At 34.5% G+C, this 22497-nt stretch overlaps 1 protein-coding gene across 1 annotated transcript in view; it reads right to left on the bottom strand.

Annotated features, from left to right (window-relative positions):
* The window catches only part of LOC145686015 (dnaJ homolog subfamily C member 17), a 48166-nt gene extending 33218 nt beyond the window's left edge, over nucleotides 1-14948 (bottom strand). Inside the window, exon 1 of the mRNA XM_081758857.1 lies at nucleotides 14781-14948. Within this exon, the coding sequence (XP_081614983.1) occupies nucleotides 14781-14837 (57 nt within the window). The 5' untranslated portion in view covers nucleotides 14838-14948. The remainder of the gene's footprint in view (nucleotides 1-14780) is intronic.
* Nucleotides 14949-22497: the final 7549 nt, after the last annotated feature.

The raw sequence follows: 22497 nt of genomic DNA on the forward strand, positions 1-22497 counted from the left end.
TGGACACATCTTGCGAAGAAATGGTCTTGTTCATACTGCCGTAAAAGGAAAGCGAGGAACAGGAAGAACACAACTGATCGATGATTTGAGAAACAGAAGAAAATATTGGTAGTTAAAAGAGGAAGGTGAAGATAGAGAAACGTGAAAGAAACATTTCCAGGCCAAAACAAACAAACAAATAACTCTTTAGTCCCAGGACCTACCAAAAAAGGGAATACTTAATAATAATAATAATAATAATAATAATAATAATAATAATAATAATAATAATAATAATAATAATAATGAAGATAAGAGTATTACAGATCCTACAGCAATTGCAGAAACATTTAATAGATACTTTGTAAATGTGGTTCAAGACTCAACTTATTAAAAACAAACAAGGAACCCTAGACAGTAAGGAATTGCAGGGAAAAAAAAAAATATGAGAAAAGTATATTCTAATACTCAGTAACCGAAAATGAAAGTGTAAATTTAAAAAAGTTCTTAAAAATAATGTCATCAGGTATAAATAAGCTGTCAGGTATTTTTTTTTTTAAAGAGCATGTAATTAGATAATAAAACCCTTGTGTCACTTAGCTTATTCTTCCTTTCTTACATATGAATTTATCAATAAGTTAAAAATTGTGAAAATAAAACCTCTGTTTAAGAGAACAACTCGGAAAGTGTCAGTAACCACAAGCCGATATTTTTGCTACTTGGAATTGGGAAAATTAATGTATACACAAGTTTTCTTTTTCAAAATGTGGTATACTATCGACATCTCAGTATGAGTTTCTAAGAGAAAGGCCCACAGAAACAACTATTTTTAACTTCTTTGAAAGAGCTACATCCTGCATAAAGAGAGGAAGAAAAGATGCATAGGTATATTTCTAAATTTATCGAAGGCTTTTCATATGATAAATCATGACTTGTTGCCAAAAAGTGGTGTTGTACGGTATAAAGGGTACGGCGTATTGTTGGATCAAATCATATTTCTATCGTAAGCAAGTTGCAGAGATCTGTATTATTATTAATACTAATAATACTACTACTAATAATAATAAAGGAATTTCAGCCATTTTTATCCGATAAAAGAAGTATTATTCATGGCGCACCACAAGGTTCAATACTGGGGCCATTGCTGTTCCTTTTGTATGTGAATGATCGAGACCTGAGTACCAGGGCATGCAATTTGACACTATACGCAAACGAAACAAGTATTTTTTTTGGGGGGGGGGGGGTCTGGAGAAAACTAGAATTTGGTGGCTAAATGAGTAAACAAACGTTAGAAGTGTCGAGATGGTTTAGAAAAACAATCTCATATTAACTGTCAATAAGTCATAAGATATTGATTTTCATCTCGGCAGAAACATTTCGATTACACCTGATCTAAGTTTCAATAACGAAAAGATAAGCTATTTAAAATATGGTTCACTCTTAGTAGTAACAACTGACTGTAATCTCACTTGGGAGAAACATAAATAATCTTATTACTAAATTACGTAGTCTCTGCTATGCGATCAAAACTACTAGAGATAAAATAAATCTAGTAATCGCTAAAGCCTTATATTACACTACTTTCAATTGGTATTAAACTCTGCTACCATATTTTGAGATAATAGTAGTAAATGAGACCTGTTTCTAAATTACAAGAAAGTGTGGTCAGGATTTTATGTCAAAAAAATTAAAAAACTTCCTGTGGACAGCTATTTAAAAATCTTGGTATTTTACCCTATAAAGTTCATACATGTTAAGTATATGCAATACTCAACTGTAAAAATTTTGAATTAAATAAAGATATGTATACATACAATGTGTGTAGAAGAAAAAACTGTTACACTAATCAATATAGAAGCAACATATATCAGAAAGGTGTAACGTATACGGGTAAGAAATTATACATGCCACCCTCTGTAATAAAAAAGGAGAAAAATACAATTACATTCAAGAAATTACTCAAAAGGTATCTTTTAAACAACGTTTGCATACTCTTGACGATAATTTTTACTATAGAAATCTGTAATTATACTTGTTAACTGATAAATCCAATATCATGTATATGAGGATGTAATAAATTAAACTTGTAATGGATACATTACTGTTCTAAAACATCAATGGTTTCACACACGTTTATTTTCATATAGTCTTTTAACTGAAATAAAACTTTTTTTTTTTTTATGTTGATTGATTCGAGTAGTAGACAATATCGTGTCCGTGGTCTTTCTCCCGTTTTCTCCTACATTTTCATTTAACCAATTTCATAATGATTCACTTTCATTAATCATCCATCTCGTCGCATATGAAATTAAAAATTTCATTTCATTGCATTTCTCATTTAACTGATATGATATTTTGTTCACTTGTTTTTCTGCGGATATCTTTAGGAGTTCAGGAAGTAAGTGCATTTTTTGTCTTTTCATTTTGAATTTCAAATTCATATAGATTTTTTACGAAAAGACTGAAAAATTGTTTTTAATCGCCGCTACGATTTCAAGAAAAATGTGCGTGTCACTTTATGTCTTATTATTCCACTATTGCCAGGTACCTTATTTTCACGATGTATAAGATTATTAGACAATTGCGGAACTAAGTGAGTTATGATCGTGCCCATCAAGCTCAACTCATCAACACGTTTACTGATATATATATATATATAATGTAGGGTACCTGCCAACAGTGGATATAACAGATATAAAATTGCAAGTACTTACAAGTGGTTGTTATCAACAATTTTCATATTTTCTAACAAATGTTAAGTATAAATTTGAAATTCAAAATAAAAGGATGCTGAAGACGTACTTACTTCCAGAATTACAAAGATGTCCATAGGAAAACAGGCGAGCGAAACATCGGGATCAACTCAATAATAATAATATTTTATTTTATTATACGCACAAGCTCCATAAAAAATGAAATCTGTAACTCTCATCACATGCGCTTGTCAACAATACAAAATGATTGCTAAGTTTTAATTTCTCAGAAAAATCCTTTTCCAAACACGTCAAAAGTGTGTCCGTAATAGACCTGGAATGGAAGACGGGCAGAACATACCTTGGTGGAAGAATCTGATCAAGACACTTCCCACAATTTATTACAACAACAGTCTTTACATGTTGGTTTCTTCTTTATCTCCATTGGGATATTCTTTTGCTATCAGGATGTTGAATAACTGTGGGTAAACAAAATTTACCTGAAACACTGCAAATTTTGGTATATGCATTTAGTTTCCCTGAAGGTGAACTTAAATGAACAATATATGTTCGTACTAAAAGTGAGAAAGAAAAAAAAAAAAGCCTGCGCTAAAAAATGTGAGCTTCAAGTTCTATCAATAAGGCATGATATATATACACAATTACACATATAAAATTAGAAGTCACAAAATACATACATCAACTCATTTTGGAATACACGGTACACTCAACTTCATCTGTCGACGAACAAAAATGTTGTATGATTTGGATTTTAGTTTCCCGTTCTGGACTGAGGCTATATGAGACGTGATCCGAACCACATGAAATCCTTCGGGAATCGACTCGAAATCCCCGAAAATTATATGAATATTAGAAGTAGTCATAAAAATCCAAAAATCCATCTGAAACTTTTATAATCTAACAACGTATTTGTTGCAAGTTTTTCATATTTTTTAAATGATATTGTCTATGCTGAGTTGGAATAAATTTACATCCTATATGTTAAGAGCAGATTCATTCAAGTGTTACTTTTCCTTCCTTTCTCTGATACAAGATACTGGCATGCAATATCATTTATGAAATAATGAAATAATGTCTTTCCCGAAAGTAGCGCTCGAAATATATAACTAAAAAAGGAAAAAGAAAAGAAACAAAAAAAAAAAATTACCAATTCCATTGTTAGAACTCATAACAAAAACATGAATGCAACTTTATTATGGTCTTCTTACGATTGAGGCATCTTACACGGAATTTTTGATAGATTTCACAATTCAATGACAAAAACAAAACAAAATTTACCAATCATTTTCCACAAAATTGTTGCTTTCTTCATGAGCCAGAAGAAAGTCTGAATGAGTGACTAAATGCATGCTTTCTTGACAGTTTGAATTTTGGAATAGTTAATGAAATTGTATGAACAGAAAATAAAAAAGGGAAAAAAATATTAATGACAAAGTATGAGGATCACATTGGAATCTCGTCTTTCGTATAAGAAAAACAGTAAGTTAAAAGTTGATCTGTACGACTTGGATTCTGCTTTCTCACTACCTGTAAGTTAAGTTTTATCAAATTATCCCTATTAAAGTTCAGCAGGACTGAATAATGTATGGAGTTCTTGATACATTAAGAGAAATCAGTATAATATTTTATTTTTTTAAACACTCCCGAACATAAATTGACCAAATACCGAATTTACATCAACATTGTGGTAATCTTAATCTTAGAATTTATTTCGAGTCAAATCTAATTTTCATTTTAGTGGTATAAGTTTACATTACATCAGAAAATACGGAACTAAATTCATTTATATGTGAAGAATTGGAACATAATGTAATCACTCTGTTATCAGCTAATGACAGCTTTACTTACATAACGTATAAAGTCATTGCAGAAAGCTGGCACAGACGTACTTCTTACTTCCTAAATTCTGAAATTTGTTTTGGAACTTCTGCAATCCGAACTTACATAACGTATAAAGTCATTACGGAAAGCTGGCACAGACGTACTTCTTACTTCCTAAATTCCGAAATTTGTTTTGGAACTTCTGCAATCCGAACTAGGAAAAGTTTAGAGACTGCATGAGGCTTTACGTCACATCCACAAGCATTCAGGTTTTCTACTTCAAGATGAATGTGAATCCCGCATGTTCTGATTTTTTACTGCCGTAGTTGGTCCCACTGAGATCTATCAAGAAACTCACTACGCCTAACATCTGTGTAATTCTTTACTCTGAAAGTATCAACTTTTGTCAACATACAGTTCTCAGTGTGACAAACTTACGGAGCCAAAAAGTGACATACCAAGTTTTCTCATCTTCGTATAGATTTAATCAACCAATAAATTATAAATGCGCTTTTACTGCCATAGGCTGTGCAAAACAGTTGCTTTAGCACCCTAAATGTGTTGTCCAATGAAGAAGGAGCATCTATTTTAAATCTGTAGTCAGAAAATACCAAGGTTGTTGGATAAAACTTACATGTCGCAATTCGACTCATTATGTTTAGTAGTAAAGTGAAATGAAACACAGGCGCAAAAACTGTGAGAATTTGAAAGAAAAATGTCATTAACTACAAATCGACAGTTTTTATAAACTACCGGTTAACACAAAGAAAGGAAAGCTAGAAAGGTCAGATGATTTTAGTTGAAAGACTACTGGAAGGTCGTAAGTCAAGGATACAGAAAAATGTAATCAATGATGGTGTGCACTTCGTGAAACAATAGTAGTTTTCTAAAAGGGCACGTGCTGGGGATGGCAATAACTATTTGTCGAAATTCAAACAGTTTAAGAAATAAAAGGATGTTTTTGAGTAAGTACAATTTTAATAAATATTTAACATGAATTCTAATGAATTAAGTACCAAATATGTACGGAACAGGGTTGGCAAAAACCATGGTTTTTATTGAAAAAAACAAAAACCAGGTTTTTTTTTCGTTTAAACCCGGGTTTTTGGTTTAAATAATTTACTCTATGTATTTATATTAGATATGGACAGAAATTAGTTTGTTTCGCCTTGGTGTTATTATGCAACAACAAGGTTATACTGGAAGGGGTCACACAAGCTTAAAGCGGAATCCAAACCGCTTCTCGACTTATATCCAAGAGAAATTGTCTATTAGGACACGAAACCGGGACTAATTGGTCACAAATGAGTGATTCCATTTCAGATCGTTCAGGGTGGTCCACACGACTGTCTCAGATTTAGTTTATTTTTTAAAATAAGAAACTACATACAAAATTATTAGATATATATATATATATTTGCTGCAAAAATTTTTTCTTCGATATACAGCCTTCCAAAATGGCTGCCCTTCTCTCGGATTGCTCGAAAAACTTAAAAACATGTCACATTAAAAATTTTATTGTAGAGAAACGAGTGTACTTAGTAACATAATCGCAATAGCAGGAAGAGTATAAAGTTGTATGTTTCGATGGAGGGCCAAAATTCGTATATTGGTCCAATAGGAATCGCGCAATTCACTCGCAATGTTGCCAACTTTGGTGAAATTTTTGCTAATTTTTTCTGTCCTCACGAGCAATATCAACCATCTGCTTCTAGCATCGAAATCTACTCCATAAGGTCTCTTGAAAATGTAAAGGACTTACGTTTCTGATTATTACATCACGTTATAGCATGATGAAAGGCTGAAAATTTCATTAAGACGCCATATTTGGACGCCATTTTCTCAAAAACCCCACCTTTTAAAAATCTGAATTTTTTACATATATTGGAGAAGTACCTAAGTATTTAATATCCGTTAACCGTTCATGCGGTTGCAGCCCCTAACATTCACAATTAATTATTGAGATTTCGATTTTAGTACTTGAAATGTAAATATTTCCTATGGACATTTAGTTCCTATACACAAGGCGAAATGAAGGGAGTATGAAAATTTTGAGAGATGAATCCTGACATCAAATCCATTAGAAAAGTTCCTATAAACACGATTCGAATTCCGCTTCGTTTTCGAGTTACAGGGTTTCCAACTCGGGACCCTAAATCGGCCTGAGACAATAGAAAATGAAATATATATTTCGCGTTAAATCAGAAACTGTGTGTTAAAGCTTTGATAAAGTTCAGAAAGTTGATTTGTATCAATATGATTTTTACGTGCGTGGCAATTCGGTTGGCAGTGTTGCCAACTTGGTAGAACTTTTGTTTCCAAAATGACACTACGTGGATTTTTTTTTATATTTATTAATGACTGCAAACATCACATGAAGCACAATTTTTCCCACATCACCACAGTTTTCGAAAACTTACATGTATTTCATTAAAAGGTTTTATCTCGTACGTTATTGATAGTTTGTGTGATTCGGTGTCATGAACATCATTCTAGTGTTCTCTGGAACCATGAAAATTGTTTTCACTGGTAGCATGACATCGTAGTGCACTAAATAGTGTTTGTGTGAATAACAATGGGGAAGTGCTATTACAGTAAGAACTGTATTAAATGTGTTTGTATGATGCCAAAACCAAAAGAGGATTGTGCACAGAAAGAATTCTAGACAAAAATTTTATCTTGCGGTAAAATATATGGATTGCGTACAGCGTGTCTGCCCAAACGTACTATTAGGGTAGGATGATTATTTGTGTCCTGTACACAACGCGATTTGAAAGGCAGTAAGAAAAGTTTTGAGAGGTGAATCCTTCACCGTAGTTTAGGTTTCACCGATAGCGGCCATTTTAATGGCGACACATTCATTTTTAGCATGTTAACTGTCTGGTTAATGGTTTCAAATCTACATTCAGAGGAACAAATTCTTTATGTTGCTGGTGCATAATTTCATATTTACACCTTCTTCCGTGGCCACCAATATCTCATATATATTCACGTTGTTCACGGTAAATATGCAAAGCACCCTTTACACAAATAATCATCCTCTCCTAATACTACGTTTTGGCAGACGCGCTGTACGCAATACATATATTTTACCGCAAGATAAAATTTTTATCAAGGAATTCTTTCTGTACACAATCCTCTTATGCCTTTCAGAATAATCAACACATTTAATATGGTCCTTACTGTAATAGAACTTCCCCATTGTTATTCATACAAACACTGCAACGAGTGCACTACAATGTCATGTTACCAGTGAAAACAATTTTCATGGTTCCAGTGAACACTAGGATGATGTTCATGACACCGAATCACGTAATAAAATGTTTTGTGGTTGCAGCATAACTTCTTGAACAAGTTCGAACTTGATGCGTGGAGTTGCGAGAGGTTTTGCAATAATAAAAAATAAATTTTATTCTTCTTCTTGTTGTTGTTGTTCTTGTTATTATTATTATTATTATTATTATTATTATTATTATTATTATTATTATTATTATTATTATAACAACTTACACAGACGTAGTTTTTATTCGACATTTTGGTTTTACTAATGATGGCAAACATCAGGTGAAATTCACACTTAATGTTGAAAACTATTAATAACGCACGAGATAAAACCTTTTAATGACATACATGTAAGTTTTTGAAAACTGTGGTGATGTGGGAAAAATTGTGCTTCATGTGATGTTTGCAATCATTAATAAATGCCAAATATCAGATAAAATCCACGTAGTGTCATTTGGAAACAAAAGTTCTACCAAGTTGGCAACACTGTCGACCGAATTGCCACGCACGTAAAAATCATATTGATACAAATCAACTTTCTGAACTTTGTCAAATCTTTAACACACAGTTTCTGATTTAACGCGAAATATATATTTTAATTTCTATTGTCCCGGGTCGATTTAGGGTCCCGAGTTGGAAACTCTGTAACTCGAAAACGAAGCGGAATTCGACCCATGTTTATAGGAACTTTTCTACTGGATTTGATGTCAGGATTCATCTCTCAAAATTTTCATACTCCCATTCAATTCGCCTTGTGTATAGGATCTAAATGTCCATAGGAAATATTTACATTTCAAGTACTAAAATCGAAATTTCAATAATTAATTGTGAATGTTAGGGGCTGCAACCGCATGAACGGTTAACGGATATTAAATACTTAGGTACTTCTCCAATATATGTAAAAAATTCAGATTTTTAACAGGTGGGTTTTTGGAGAAAATGGCGTCCAAATATGGCGTCTTAATGAAATTTTCTGCTTTTCATCATGCTATAACGTGGGATGTAATAATCAGAAACGTAAGTCCTTTACATTTTCAAGAGACCTTATGGAGTAGATTTCGATGAATGGAAGCAGATGGTTGATATTGCTCGTGAGGACAGAAAAAAAAATAGCAAAAATTTCACCAAAGTTGGCAACATTGCGAGTGAATTGCGCGATTCCTATTGGACCAATATACGAATTTTGGCCCTCCATCGAAACATACAACTTTATACTCTTCCTGCTATTGCAATTATGTTACTAAGTACACTCGTTTCTCTACAATAAAATTTTTAATTAGACATGTTTTCAGTTTTTCGAGCAATCCGAGAGGAGGGCAGCCATTTTGGAAGGCTGTATATCGAAGGAAAATTTTTTTTTCAGCAAAAAGAAAAAATACGGGTCTAATAATATTGCATGTAGATCCCATATATAAAAAATAAATGAAATCTGAGATTATGATGGAAACCAATTGTGGTTTGCCTGGACGATTTGAAATGGAATCGGTCAAATGTGATTGCCGACTCACTCACGAAGGACTCCTGATAAAAATACGTTGTACTGATCTTTACATAGGCCTACTTGTAAATATAATTGTTAAGAGTCATTTCAGAAGGACAAAAAGATAAACAGTTACACAAGTAGAATTATATATAAATCGGGAAACTCCTGCCTTAGCCATTGGGAAAATCCTATTACTACTTTAAATGTATTTGTATGTAAAATTTAAGGTCAATGTATCATAATCACTACGCTAAAACTGAGGTATTAAATTACAAATTTGGTATGTAGATATCATTCAATAAAATTAAAACGAAGTCAAATCCAAGTTGATGTTGGAAGCTACGTAGGCAGTTGATAAATTTTACCAATTTCTATCAATAAATTTACGCAAGCTTGGCTTCTTTATAAAACAACAGGAATTCATTCAAGTAGAAACATACAATTTGGTTTCATTTCGTATGTTTAGGCTTAACATCCTTATGAAATACGAAGGTTATCACGGAGAAGACTTTCGCTTAAAGGGACACTTAAATCACTATTTGGTTTACACTTGAAAGATGGGTTATGGTTCGACCGAGAATTGAACACGGGATCCCTTGATTAAAAGGTGAAAAGTAGATAAACATAATGCGGAAGGTTTGATATGTGGAAACGTCACCATGAAGTTCACAAGATTTGAAGCTTTTTTTTTTTTTTTTTTTTTTCAAAAAGAAACCAGCTGGTTTAAACCAGCCAACCCGGGTACGGAATAAGATTTTGATGAGGGAACCACTACAAACAAACAAAAACTAAGTATTCATACTCACAAGCATACAGAAAAATACTATGAAACCTAAACACTACTGGATTACAATGCTCTGTCATAAAAATGACAATTTCATAAAAGTGACTTTAAGCTGTATCAATTTTTTTTTCACTATCCTCGTTGATGCGCAAACCCTCCATCGCTGACGCACCTGCTTCTTACGGACCCAGCCCCATCGCTGACTCAGATATCATTCTTCCTTTCAGTGGCCACCTAGCAAGTGGTTTATACTTTATGAAGTCGTTTTTATGGCATACGTCCGGAAAATTATTTACATGAGGTCCTCGAAAAGTGAATCTGCACCTATGAATGCAGCCTCGGTATACTATGAAACAATCGTAAGACACTACGAATGAATTTCATTATTACATAATAAGATAGCACATAATTATTTCTAAGGTCGGAGGTAAGGTGGCTCAGTGGTAAAATGCTTACTTCTGGTAACTAGGGTCCGCGGTTCGATCTCCGGCCAAGTAAGTTGGTGGTGGACAACATAGTGTCTGTGTGTTTTCTCGGAGTACTTCCATTTCCTCCCAAATTGTCATTCCACCGGTTCTCGCATCATCATTCACTTGCTTTAATCATTTGTCTCCCTTAGCCTAAGGAAATAAACGTAATCTCGGGGCCATGGATAAGCGACTATTTTTCCTGGAAGAAGGAAGACTTTCCTCTACCCCCTGTGGCTTAGCAACCGCAAACTGCACTGGAGGTCGCGGAGGACTCAATGATGCCAGATTTCTAAACTGAATGAACTGGTTCCTCTCTGTTTTGAAGGTTTCTATTCCAGATTGTCATATGGGAATAGCAGAAGTAAAAACTTATTTTTTAGTTCAACCTAGACACAACTTGCATTATGTTAGTATTCGAAAGTTTTCGATAAAGTGATATGTTTATTTATTGCCCATAAAATATCTGTAGGGAAAATGAGCTAACGAAGTATCTCATTTTTTTTAAAACGGATTCTATTTTCTTCAGGATGGCATTTTTTTAAAGGAAAAAAAGTATGGAAAGGGAAAAATTTACGCACTTAAAAGGTAAATATTTATTCTCAATTTCTGCAACAGCCTAAATTTTGGCGCTATAGTTTACAACTAAAGGCAGGTAGTAGGGTGATTTTCCTTTCTTCCCTTCATAGTTTTCCGATTTTTGCAAGCCATAATAAAATGAATCATATATTTGTAAATTTAAGCATGATTTTTTCGAAGTTTATATATATATATATATATAAGGAAAGACAGTATGTCTTGAGTCTTTATCCACGATTGAGTAACAACACAAAAATAAGTTAAAAGTTAAAACTTTTTTGTACTGTTTTGCAAATTAAAGAAACGAAGAGAAGGAAGTGAGAACCTTAGCTTGGAATGTTTTCTCAAAGAATTTCATTCCTTATAGAACGCTTCTATTTATTGTTTATGACCATCAATGTTTTTCACAGTTGTCAGTTGGTAACTTTTAGTTCTCTACTTTCCTTTGAGATTTTGTTCGAAGAGATTGTAGTATGCTGGTGGTGTCTACGTATTTTCTTGCTGATTGGAAATGTCTAATTTCTTTCGGCGGTACCAGATGATAAGCAACCTGGTCCTTCTGGCCAGAAAAGTCTAAGTAACAAATAAAAGAATCGTGTACTTGGAAGTGAAGCAAAACATGAAAGTTTCAGGGGGCTGAAGGTGGTCGAAAGGGGCTCAAACCCTAGCTACCCCTAGCTAGGGTCTGGTTTCGATATGAATATTGGTTAAGAAATCCGGGCCATATATATCTTTTTTTAATTAATGCTAATTATTCAACACTTATCCCCACAAAGCATTTAATTTTCTTATTACTAAATGCAAAAATTGACGTACATTACTCTCAAAAGTCAAGGATATAAAATTACTTAAAAAACGAGAACATTTTCGAAAGAGAGGATAAAGAATTATTTGAGAATCGAGACAAGACGAGACTTCTTCAACCTTAACAAGACGTCTCCTCTCATGGACAACACTAGTCAAGTCTGAGTTAAATCGTTTTTGCGCGTCCCAAACCAGTGACCTTACTTTAATCAAAGAAGATCACATATCGGAATAATATAAAATAATTCTAAACCTTTATTTAATATCACCAGTTTATTGGCTTCAATGATGAAACCATGGACCCAGCCCACGTCACTAACCTTAGGATAAGTTTTCGTGTAAGATACTTGCACTTAATTGAATTACATTGATTTCAATACAAAAGTAAAGTATTTACAGATATCATTCTCAACAGCTTGTTTTCAATTTTATTTTAAGTTTCGGTACTGACTGATTTATCAACCGAGTGCTAATTAAATTTGCAATTTTGCTGACATTTTGCACTAATCTTTATTTCTAATTACCTGAGGATATTTCTTTAGTAAAACTAAAATTATAATATTATAGAAATTGACCCCATTTCCTCTTCTCAGGAACAGAATTAAAAAAAAAAAGAAAGAAAATCCGAAGGTCGGGGCCTGTATTTTTTTTAATGAGAAGTGTATGTGCTGAATTTTACGCCTTCTTAAGCGAATCCTCACATTCGGGATTTTCTAAATAAATAATCGGAAATTTGAATATTAATACAAACCCCCTTTTCTCCTATAGGAGCGAAGTTTTCGCAATCATTGAAACGTGTTTTCTGTTAATTTTAATGAAGAATTTATCCCTTAGGTCCATCTTCTTAACTTCAAGAATTTATGATATACTCTATTTTTAGTTAAAAAAAATGAACTCTCTTTCACTTTCCTATAGAACATATATTTCTACAATTCTTTTATTAGTTCTTGCCTTTTGACAAAGGAATATTCTCTACAAATCCATGTTTTTATCTATAATAGTTTACGTAAGGTACTGATGAGTAAGTCACTTTAGATATAATCTTTTTTAATTTTTTAAATATAATAGGTATATATCTTTTTAAAAACTCATAAATAATTCGTGTTTAGTTTTGGTATTTTCGCCCTATTTGAATTTTGTTGGCACCCGATCATAACATTTTTCTTAGATCACTTTTTATTACACAATTCACGAGTCAATACGTTTCTACTAGGGTTTTCTCAATGGCTCTCTCTAGAAGAAAGAACATATGGTGTCCAGACATTTTCAAGAAAAAATGTGACAACCTTCTCCCTCAGCACGTGCAGAAAACACTTTTGTGGTCACTTGTTGTCATGCTTGTGGAAGGAGCTGTTTCTTACGAAGGGTATGGGTAAGGGTCGCTTAACGGTGGCCCGACTTTATGACGTTAAACTGAGAGATTTCATTTCATTTCCAGGATACTTCAGTTTACACGCATATTTTCTATCTGTGCGCAATTATTTCGGTACTCACCACTGAACACCGTAATAACAGCCCAGAACGTCTTAGGGAATCATTTAAAGCAATAAACATTAATTGCGTCACATATTATCGATCTACATGCAATTTTTTGGGCATACTTTAGTGTAATAACAGTTTAAAAATTCTTAAGGAATCATTTAAAGCAAGAAAAATTAAAGTTTTTTTTTCTTCAATTTAAAGTACTACAATTAAAGTACTACCTACAGCAATTAATGTAACCTACATACCAAGGGCGACGATTCATTTCTCATCATCACCGTCTTCTTTAGCCTAACCGGTATAATCGTGAGACGTAAAACTCAAAAGATTTCATTTCATTTTCTGTAAATGGGGGGGGGGGGCATTCAGATGCACAAGGTATATATATATGAAGATTTTAAGACAAATTGCGCTCAAATTATGCAAAATATTGTATATTCATAAATACAATAGCAGGCCCACATGTTTTGCCCCATCGGCGCCTTTCCAACATACTAATGCAGAATAATCCGTCATAAAAATGGCAATTTCACGGTTAAAATGAGTGAGTGGATACGAAGGATGATTGTCTAGGATATTAATATCCACTGCCTGAACATTTGTGTATAGTATAGGAAACCAGTATTTTATGTTTACAGGTATAACGTTACTATTGTCAAACCATTGCAAGGGCTATACTAAGCTTAAAATGAGTGACAGCATACCAAAGACAACAGTGTATCATATTAACTTCCATCGGCAGAGTATTAGAGTACTTCTGCATAATGTAGATTTTTTTTTTTTTTTTGCGTCGTATTTCAATGCACCGAGACTACGGGAGATGGCGATGAGATGGATGATACTAAAAGTTGCAAGAAACGAACGAACCCCGAGGAAACATATGCACACGGTGTTTGTCCACCACAAACCTCACTTGGCGGGAGCTTGTACTTTGTGTTTATATCGAACGAACCCCGAGGAAACGTGCACACGGTGTTTGTCCACCACAAACCTCACTTGGCGGGAGCTTGTATTTTGTGTTTATATAGGCTTATATAGGGTTACAAGTATGAAACCGTGCAAAAATATTAAGTGCTCTACCCTAAATAACTTTGATATTGAGTATCCTCGATTATGTACATACTCTTCATCGCTGACGCGCCTGTTTCCTACTGACGCAAACTCGGGGGGGTCTCGTCTTCACTGCATTTGATCTGATTCCCATATATTTGGGTTTCCAATGGGTCAGGAGTGTATGCTATTTCAATCCTACGAATCAGAATCAATCCAGGCCTATGAATTGTGATTTGAACTTTACCGTCATTGCATAAAATATCGTAAAGCTACGTAAAGTTACATAAATGGGAACCACTACAATAATAAACATATATTCGATATTTTCTTACTTCCTGAACCGTGCAGTCTTCTGCAAGTTCCAATATTCCATATAGATCAATATCCATTTTATATACGTTATTGTTTTCACTTCCAAATTACTACAGATATTTGTGTATCACATAATATTCGTTAATATATGCTGCCTTCACTGTTATTTACTTTACTTCTTCTCCTCATCTAATCCTACTCCCCAGAATTTGCTCCATGTGTTTGTAACACTATTGAGCACGTCTAGAATGTATATGCATTTAAAAGTATACGTACAGGATTCCAGGAAATAATAACAAAGGAAAAAATACCAAATGGAAAATATGACAACAGAAAATGACAAAGAAAGAAATGGCAAACGGAAAATATGACAAACGGAAAAAATGGCAAAATGGAAAATTCCAATGGCTCAATTAAACTGTCCTTCATCTTACATTAACTTCTATAAATATTGGAGTGTAATACCAGTTCCAATTGAGAATGTAGTGTACAGAAGTCCATGGATTTTATTAATAGGGAAGCTTTTCTATGTTTTCGTAGAAGTTTGTGTGTCCTTCTTTCTAATGCAGAATTTAACATAACAAGATTTACACAACTATTTTAATTATTCCCGCAATACTTATATATCATTTTTATTATTTATATAGTACTAGCTGAATATACCCATGCTTCGCATAGAGGCAGTATTTGGAAGTCGACGCCTGTGGAAGTATTACCATTCATTTCGGCGACCGCGAAAACTATGGATCTGACATTAATATTCGATCATTTTGGATTATTTTTACATCTCTCGGTATCCCCCTCCCCCGCTGACTACCAGCCCGCATGCAATGGTAGCTGAATTTGCATGTCATTGCTTATGGAAGTGTCACCATTGATCTCAGCGACCGCGAAAACTATTAGTTTGACACTAATATCGGTCATTTTGGATTACTTTTACATGTCTCGGTATCTCCCCCTCCCCCCGCTGATTCCCGGCCCACATACAATTAATTGTAGCTGAATTTGCAAGTCATCGCTAATGGAAGTGTCACCATGGATCTCAGCAACCGCGAAAACTATGGATTTGACGCTAATATCGATCATTTTGGATTACTTTTATGTCTCGGTATCTTCCCCCCTCACCCGGTGACCCCGGCCCGGAGCCGAATAGCGTGAATTTGGAAGTTAATGCGATCAGAGTTTCACCATTGATTTCAGTGACCGCGAAAACTCTGAATTCGACACTAATATCGGTCATTTTCTACTACTTTTACATGTCCCGGTATTTGCCCCCCTGAGACCCCGTGGTTCGCATTTTGACAAAAACGTTTAACTATGGTCTGGAACCTGGACTAAGGTATTCCTGACTAAAATTTGGTAACTCTCGGTCAATTTGTCTGGTTCCTAAGCCGGTTCCGGTAAACGACCCCCTGGTTCGAAATTTGAAAAAGGGCTTCGTCTTGATCTGGGGCCTGGGCCAAGGTACCCCTGACCAAAATTTGGTAACTCTTGATCCAGTCGTCTGGTCCCCAGGCAGCACACAAACAGACAGACAGACAGACAAACACATAAACAAACTCTTTATGTTATTTATATTAGATTGTATTTAAAAAAGTTAGTTTTGCAGATATACACCCTCCATTGCAAAAGAAACCGAACGTTTTAAAAAAACAAAAAAGCAATGTACATTTTGGAACAAATCATTTTTATTAATCAATGTATTCCCCTTCTGCATCGATACACATATTTGCACGCTCCAACAAGTTGTCAAACGACTTCTCCATGTCCTTTATTGGAATGGTCTTTAGGACGGCGGTCGTCGCCTTCTCAATGGCATCAATCGATGCGTGCCACTTTCCTTTCATCGCCAAATGCAGTTTCGGGAACAGATAGAAATCGCACGGAGCGAGATCTGGTGAATAGGGCGGATGATGCAACCGAATAATGTGATTTTTGACCAAAAATTCAGTTACAAGTCGCGAACGATGTGATGGTGCATTATCGTCCAAAAGAGTCCAACTGCCGATTTCGCGATATTCGGGCCGAATACGACGAATTCTTGCCAGCAAACGCTTCATGACGCCCAAGTAAAACTCTCCAGTGACTGTCTGGCCGGGCGGAACAAATTCTTTGTGGATAATTTCTTTTGAATCGTAAAAATCCGGTTCTGGGACGGCCTGATCTTTCGTCATCGTCCAGCGTCTCTCTACCCGATTTGAATTGCCTGAACCACTCGTAAACTTGCGTACGGGATAGACACTCATCACCATATGCATTTTGTAGCATTTGGTGCGTTTCACTATAAGTTTTACCCAGTTTAACACAAAACTCAATTGCAGCTCGTTGTTTGAAACTCATTTTCCGACCGATGTACACAACACACTGACAGTTGAAACGCAATAACTTTGTTGCCGTGCATCCAAATGTCATGACATTTATACCAGTTGTCAATGAGGGACTACGCCATCTACGGGTAAAATATTACAACAGATGGCACTAGTGGTACTATTTGTTTTCAAAAGTTCGGTTTCTTTCGGAATGGAGGGTGTATATATAAAGAATGTTCATGGTGTCAACAGCGGGGAAAGGTGAATTAATGATTTTTGTTTGTTTTTATAATTTGGTGCGTACTGGAAAGGAGTTGTCTGAAAGCAACCAATCAGGAAACAGGGATTATTTTCGCTGTCGCTTATATTAAATCTGTCACTTTCTGAGTAATCATAGTGTCTGATGAAGTCAAATGGATGGTTGGCGAAATATACGTTAATAATTTTATCGTGCACGTATTGTTTTGTTCAGCTAATAGTTCTCAGATCGAACCTGTCCCGTTTGTAAACGCCATGAACGAATCAGTAATAGGGGTCCGCGTATATCTAGTCGAGTCAGCAAAATTTTTTGTGACGTCATAGGTCAAAGGTCAATGACCTTGGTCCGGGGTCAATGACCGAGGGGTACATAGGACCACCCCCTCTAAATTTTGGCAGGGGTACCTGGCCCACCCCCTAAATTTTGGCAGGGGTACATAGGATCACCCCAATTAAATTTTGGAAATTGCCAAATCTAAAAATTAGGTGTGGTAGCCTAGGACCATAGTATGTACCTCTATCAGTATTGGGTGTCTATGTCGTTCCCTTTCATGGGTAAAAAATTGCCAAAAATTCAAATTTCGGGGGTTTTTGACCTAATTTATCCCCTTTGATGAGGTGTTATTACCCCATATGGTTATATGGGCGTATACAGGGGTCCATTAGCTTTCATAGCATATGGGTATATTGATGTACCCCTTGAAAAATTTGGGAGGGGTACCTTGGCCCACCCCTTAAATTTTGGAAATTGCCCAATTTAAACATTGGGTATTATAGTACAAGACCCTAATATGTATCATGATAAATTTGAGTGGTCCACCTCGTTCCCTTCTAGGGGTACAAAATTGCCAAAATATAAACATAAGCAATATGTTGTACCACGTGTTTGGTTTTTCAACCTAATTTATCTCCTTGGATGAGGTCCTATTACCTTATATAGTTATATGGTCATGTATAGGTGTTCATTCCCTATCATAAGACATAGGTACATTGGTGCACCCCTTTAAATTTTTAGGAGGGGTACCCTAGCCCACCCCTTCAATTTTAGAAATTCTCCAATTGAAGCATTTGGTATCATAGTACAGGACCTCATTATGTATCGTGATAAATTTGGATGGTCCATCTCGTTCCCTTTCATGGGTACGAAATTGCCAAATTTTAGTACAACCACATGTTTGGTTTTGACCTAATTTATTCCCTTGGATGAGGTCCTATTACCTTATATGGTTATATGGTCATGTATAGGGGTCCATTTCCTATCATAAGACATAGGTACGTTGGTGCACCCTTTAAATTTTTAGGAGGGGTACCCTGGCCCACCCCTTTAATTTTGGAAATTGTTCAATTTAAACATTTGGTATTACAGTATAGGACCCTAATATGGATCACTATAAATTTGGGTGGTCCATCTCGTTCCCTTTCATGGGTACAAAATTGCCAAAATATAAACGTAAGCAATACGTTGTACCACGTGTTTGGTTTTCGACCTAATTTATCTCCTTGGATGAGGTCCTATTACCTTATATGGTTATATTGTAATGTATAGGTGTTCATTTCCTATCATAAGACATAGGTACATTGGTGCATCCCTTTCAATTTTAGGAGAGGTACGTACCTTGGCCCGCCCCTTAAATTTTGGAATTTTTTTGATTTAAGCATTCGGTATTATAGTACAGGACCTCAATATGTACCATGATAAATTTGGATGGTCCACATCGTCCACTTTCATGGGTACGAAATTGCCAAAATATAAACGTAAGCAATACGTTGTACCACGTGTTTGATATTTTGGTCCAATTTATCCTCTTGGATGAGGTCCTATTACCTTATATGTTTATATGGTTATGTATAGGGGTCTATTCCCTATCATAAGACATAGGTACATTTGTGCACCCCTTTAAAAAGTTGTTAGGGGTACCTTGGCCCACCCCTTAAATTTTAGAAATTGCTCATTTTATATAATTGGTATTATAGTACTGGACCCTAACATGTATTATGATAAATTTGGGTGGTTCACCTCGTTCCCTTTCATGGGTACATGTTATATGGGTATGTACAGAGGTTTATTACCTTTATATGTTTATGTTCCCTTTTAAATTTGGGAATTATTAAATAACAAAATTCGGTAAACCTTTTTCTAGGACCCATTGTATATGTTGGTGTTCCTCTTATGGGCAAATATTCAAATTTAAAGGTTATTGACCGGCTTTATTATTGAATAAGTACAGGATTTATTACTTTTTCATAAGACAGGTGTATTTGTGTACCAATCTTAAATTTTGGGAGGGGTACATTTCTTATTGTCATATCAATAATTGGTAATGGTTCTTAAAATTGGATAGTATCTCATTCATTGGGTAAATCATTGTGAAACATGAGTATGATCACGTGATCAGTTATTGACCTATGATGGAATTAGGAGTCCAGGACATTGGAACATTGAAACTTTGTAGGATAATTTGAGAATGCGTTATTGTTTTGATTATTCCCGCCAAATATAAACGTAAGCAATACGATGTACCACGTGATTGACCTTGATGAGGTAGTGTACAGGGATACATAGCTAACCTTATTGATTCTTATGACTCATAGTCTTAAGGGAATACATGCTACAACACTGACAAAGTTATTGTTGATGCAATTTGATTGGTTGATCACTATCTGTCGTGCAATCTGATTGGCTGATCACTATCTTTCGTGCAATCTGATTGGTTGCTGATTTTCAAACCTTTGATGCATTCAGTTAAGTTTTGTTTAACATTTAAAAAGTTTTTGAATTTTTTTTTGTTTGAAACTTTGGTTTGACAGTTTTTCGTTTGATATTTTTTATTTTGAAAATTTTTGTTTCAAAATTTTTGTTTGAATTTTTTTTTTGAAATTTTTGTTTCAAAATGTCTTGTTTGAAATTTTGGTTTGAAATTTTTGGTTTGAAAAATTTGTTTCGAAAGTTTTGTTTAAAAAATTTTTTGTTTGAAATTTTTTGTTTTGAAATTTTTGTTTCAAAATTTTTGAATTTTTTTGTTTGAAATTTTTGTTTTAAAATTTTTTGTTTTGAAATTTTTCGTTTCAAAATTTTGTTTGAAATTTTTTTCGTTTGAAAATTTTTGTTTGAAAATTTTTGTTTTCGAAATGTTTGTTTCACAGTTTGGTTTGACATTTTTAAAAGTTTGTGCACTCATTAGTAAAGAACCGGAACTGTTTAAAACAAAAACCTCTGGTAACACTGTTTATTATGATGCAATAGTACACGTCAGAATATGGGGTTGTACTTGAAATGAAAAAAACAAATCATTGAAATGGATAATTTTATTACACTGCACTGATTAATCACATACATCCATACCAGATAAAGGATCTGGATATTGTCGATACAATGTATTTTGAACTTCTTCCACTGGTTTGTCTTTAGCGTTTAATTTTAATTCCAGTTGAAGTCTTTTAAGATCTATTGCAATATCAATTGGTGGAAACTCAAACAAAACTTAACTGAATGCATCAAAGATTTGAAAATCAGCAACCAATCAGATTGCACGAAAGATAGTGATCAGCCAATCAGATTGCACGACAGATAGTGATCAACCAATCAAATTGCATCAACAATAACTTTGTCAGTGTTGCAGCATGTATTCCCTTAAGACTATGAGTCATAAGTATCAATAAGGTTAGCTATGTATCCCTGTACACTACCTCATCAAGGTCAATCACGTGGTACATCGTATTGCTTACGTTTATATTTGGCGGGAATAATCAAAACAATAACGCATTCTCAAATTATCCTACAAAGTTTCAATGTTCCAATGTCCTGGACTCCTAATTCCATCATAGGTCAATAACTGATCACGTGATCATACTCATGTATCACAATAATTTACCCAATGAATGAGATACTATCCAATTTTAAGAACCATTACCAATTATTGATATGACAATAAGAAATGTACCCCTCCCAAAATTTAAGATTGGTACACAAATACACCTGTGTCTTATGAAAAAGTAATAAATCCTGTACTTATTCAATAATAAAGCCGGTCAATAACCTTTAAATTTGAATATTTGCCCATAAGAGGAACACCAACATATACAATGGGTCCTAGAAAAAGGTTTACCGAATTTTGTTATTTAATAATTCCCAAATTTAAAAGGGAACATAAACACATAAAGGTAATAAACCTCTGTGCATACCCATATAACATGTACCCATGAAAGGGAACGAGGTGAACCACCCAAATTTATCATAATACATGTTAGGGTCCAGTACTATAATACCAAATATATAAAATGAGCAATTTCTAAAATTTAAGGGGTGGGCCAAGGTACCCCTAACAACTTTTTAAAGGGGTGCACAAATGTACCTATGTCTTATGATAGGGAATAGACCCCTATACATAACCATATAAACATATAAGGTAATAGGACCTCATCCAAGAGGATAAATTGGACCAAAATATCAAACACGTGGTACAACGTATTGCTTACGTTTATATTTTGGCAATTTCGTACCCATGAAAGTGGACGATGTGGACCATCCAAATTTATCATGGTACATATTGAGGTCCTGTACTATAATACCGAATGCTTAAATCAAAAAAATTCCAAAATTTAAGGGGCGGGCCAAGGTACGTACCTCTCCTAAAATTGAAAGGGATGCACCAATGTACCTATGTCTTATGATAGGAAATGAACACCTATACATTACAATATAACCATATAAGGTAATAGGACCTCATCCAAGGAGATAAATTAGGTCGAAAACCAAACACGTGGTACAACGTATTGCTTACGTTTATATTTTGGCAATTTTGTACCCATGAAAGGGAACGAGATGGACCACCCAAATTTATAGTGATCCATATTAGGGTCCTATACTGTAATACCAAATGTTTAAATTGAACAATTTCCAAAATTAAAGGGGTGGGCCAGGGTACCCCTCCTAAAAATTTAAAGGGTGCACCAACGTACCTATGTCTTATGATAGGAAATGGACCCCTATACATGACCATATAACCATATAAGGTAATAGGACCTCATCCAAGGGAATAAATTAGGTCAAAACCAAACATGTGGTTGTACTAAAATTTGGCAATTTCGTACCCATGAAAGGGAACGAGATGGACCATCCAAATTTATCACGATACATAATGAGGTCCTGTACTATGATACCAAATGCTTC

Source organism: Thermobia domestica, chromosome 5, assembly GCF_964235325.1.
Source record: "Thermobia domestica chromosome 5, izTheDome1.hap1.1, whole genome shotgun sequence".
NCBI lineage: Eukaryota > Metazoa > Arthropoda > Insecta > Zygentoma > Lepismatidae > Thermobia > Thermobia domestica.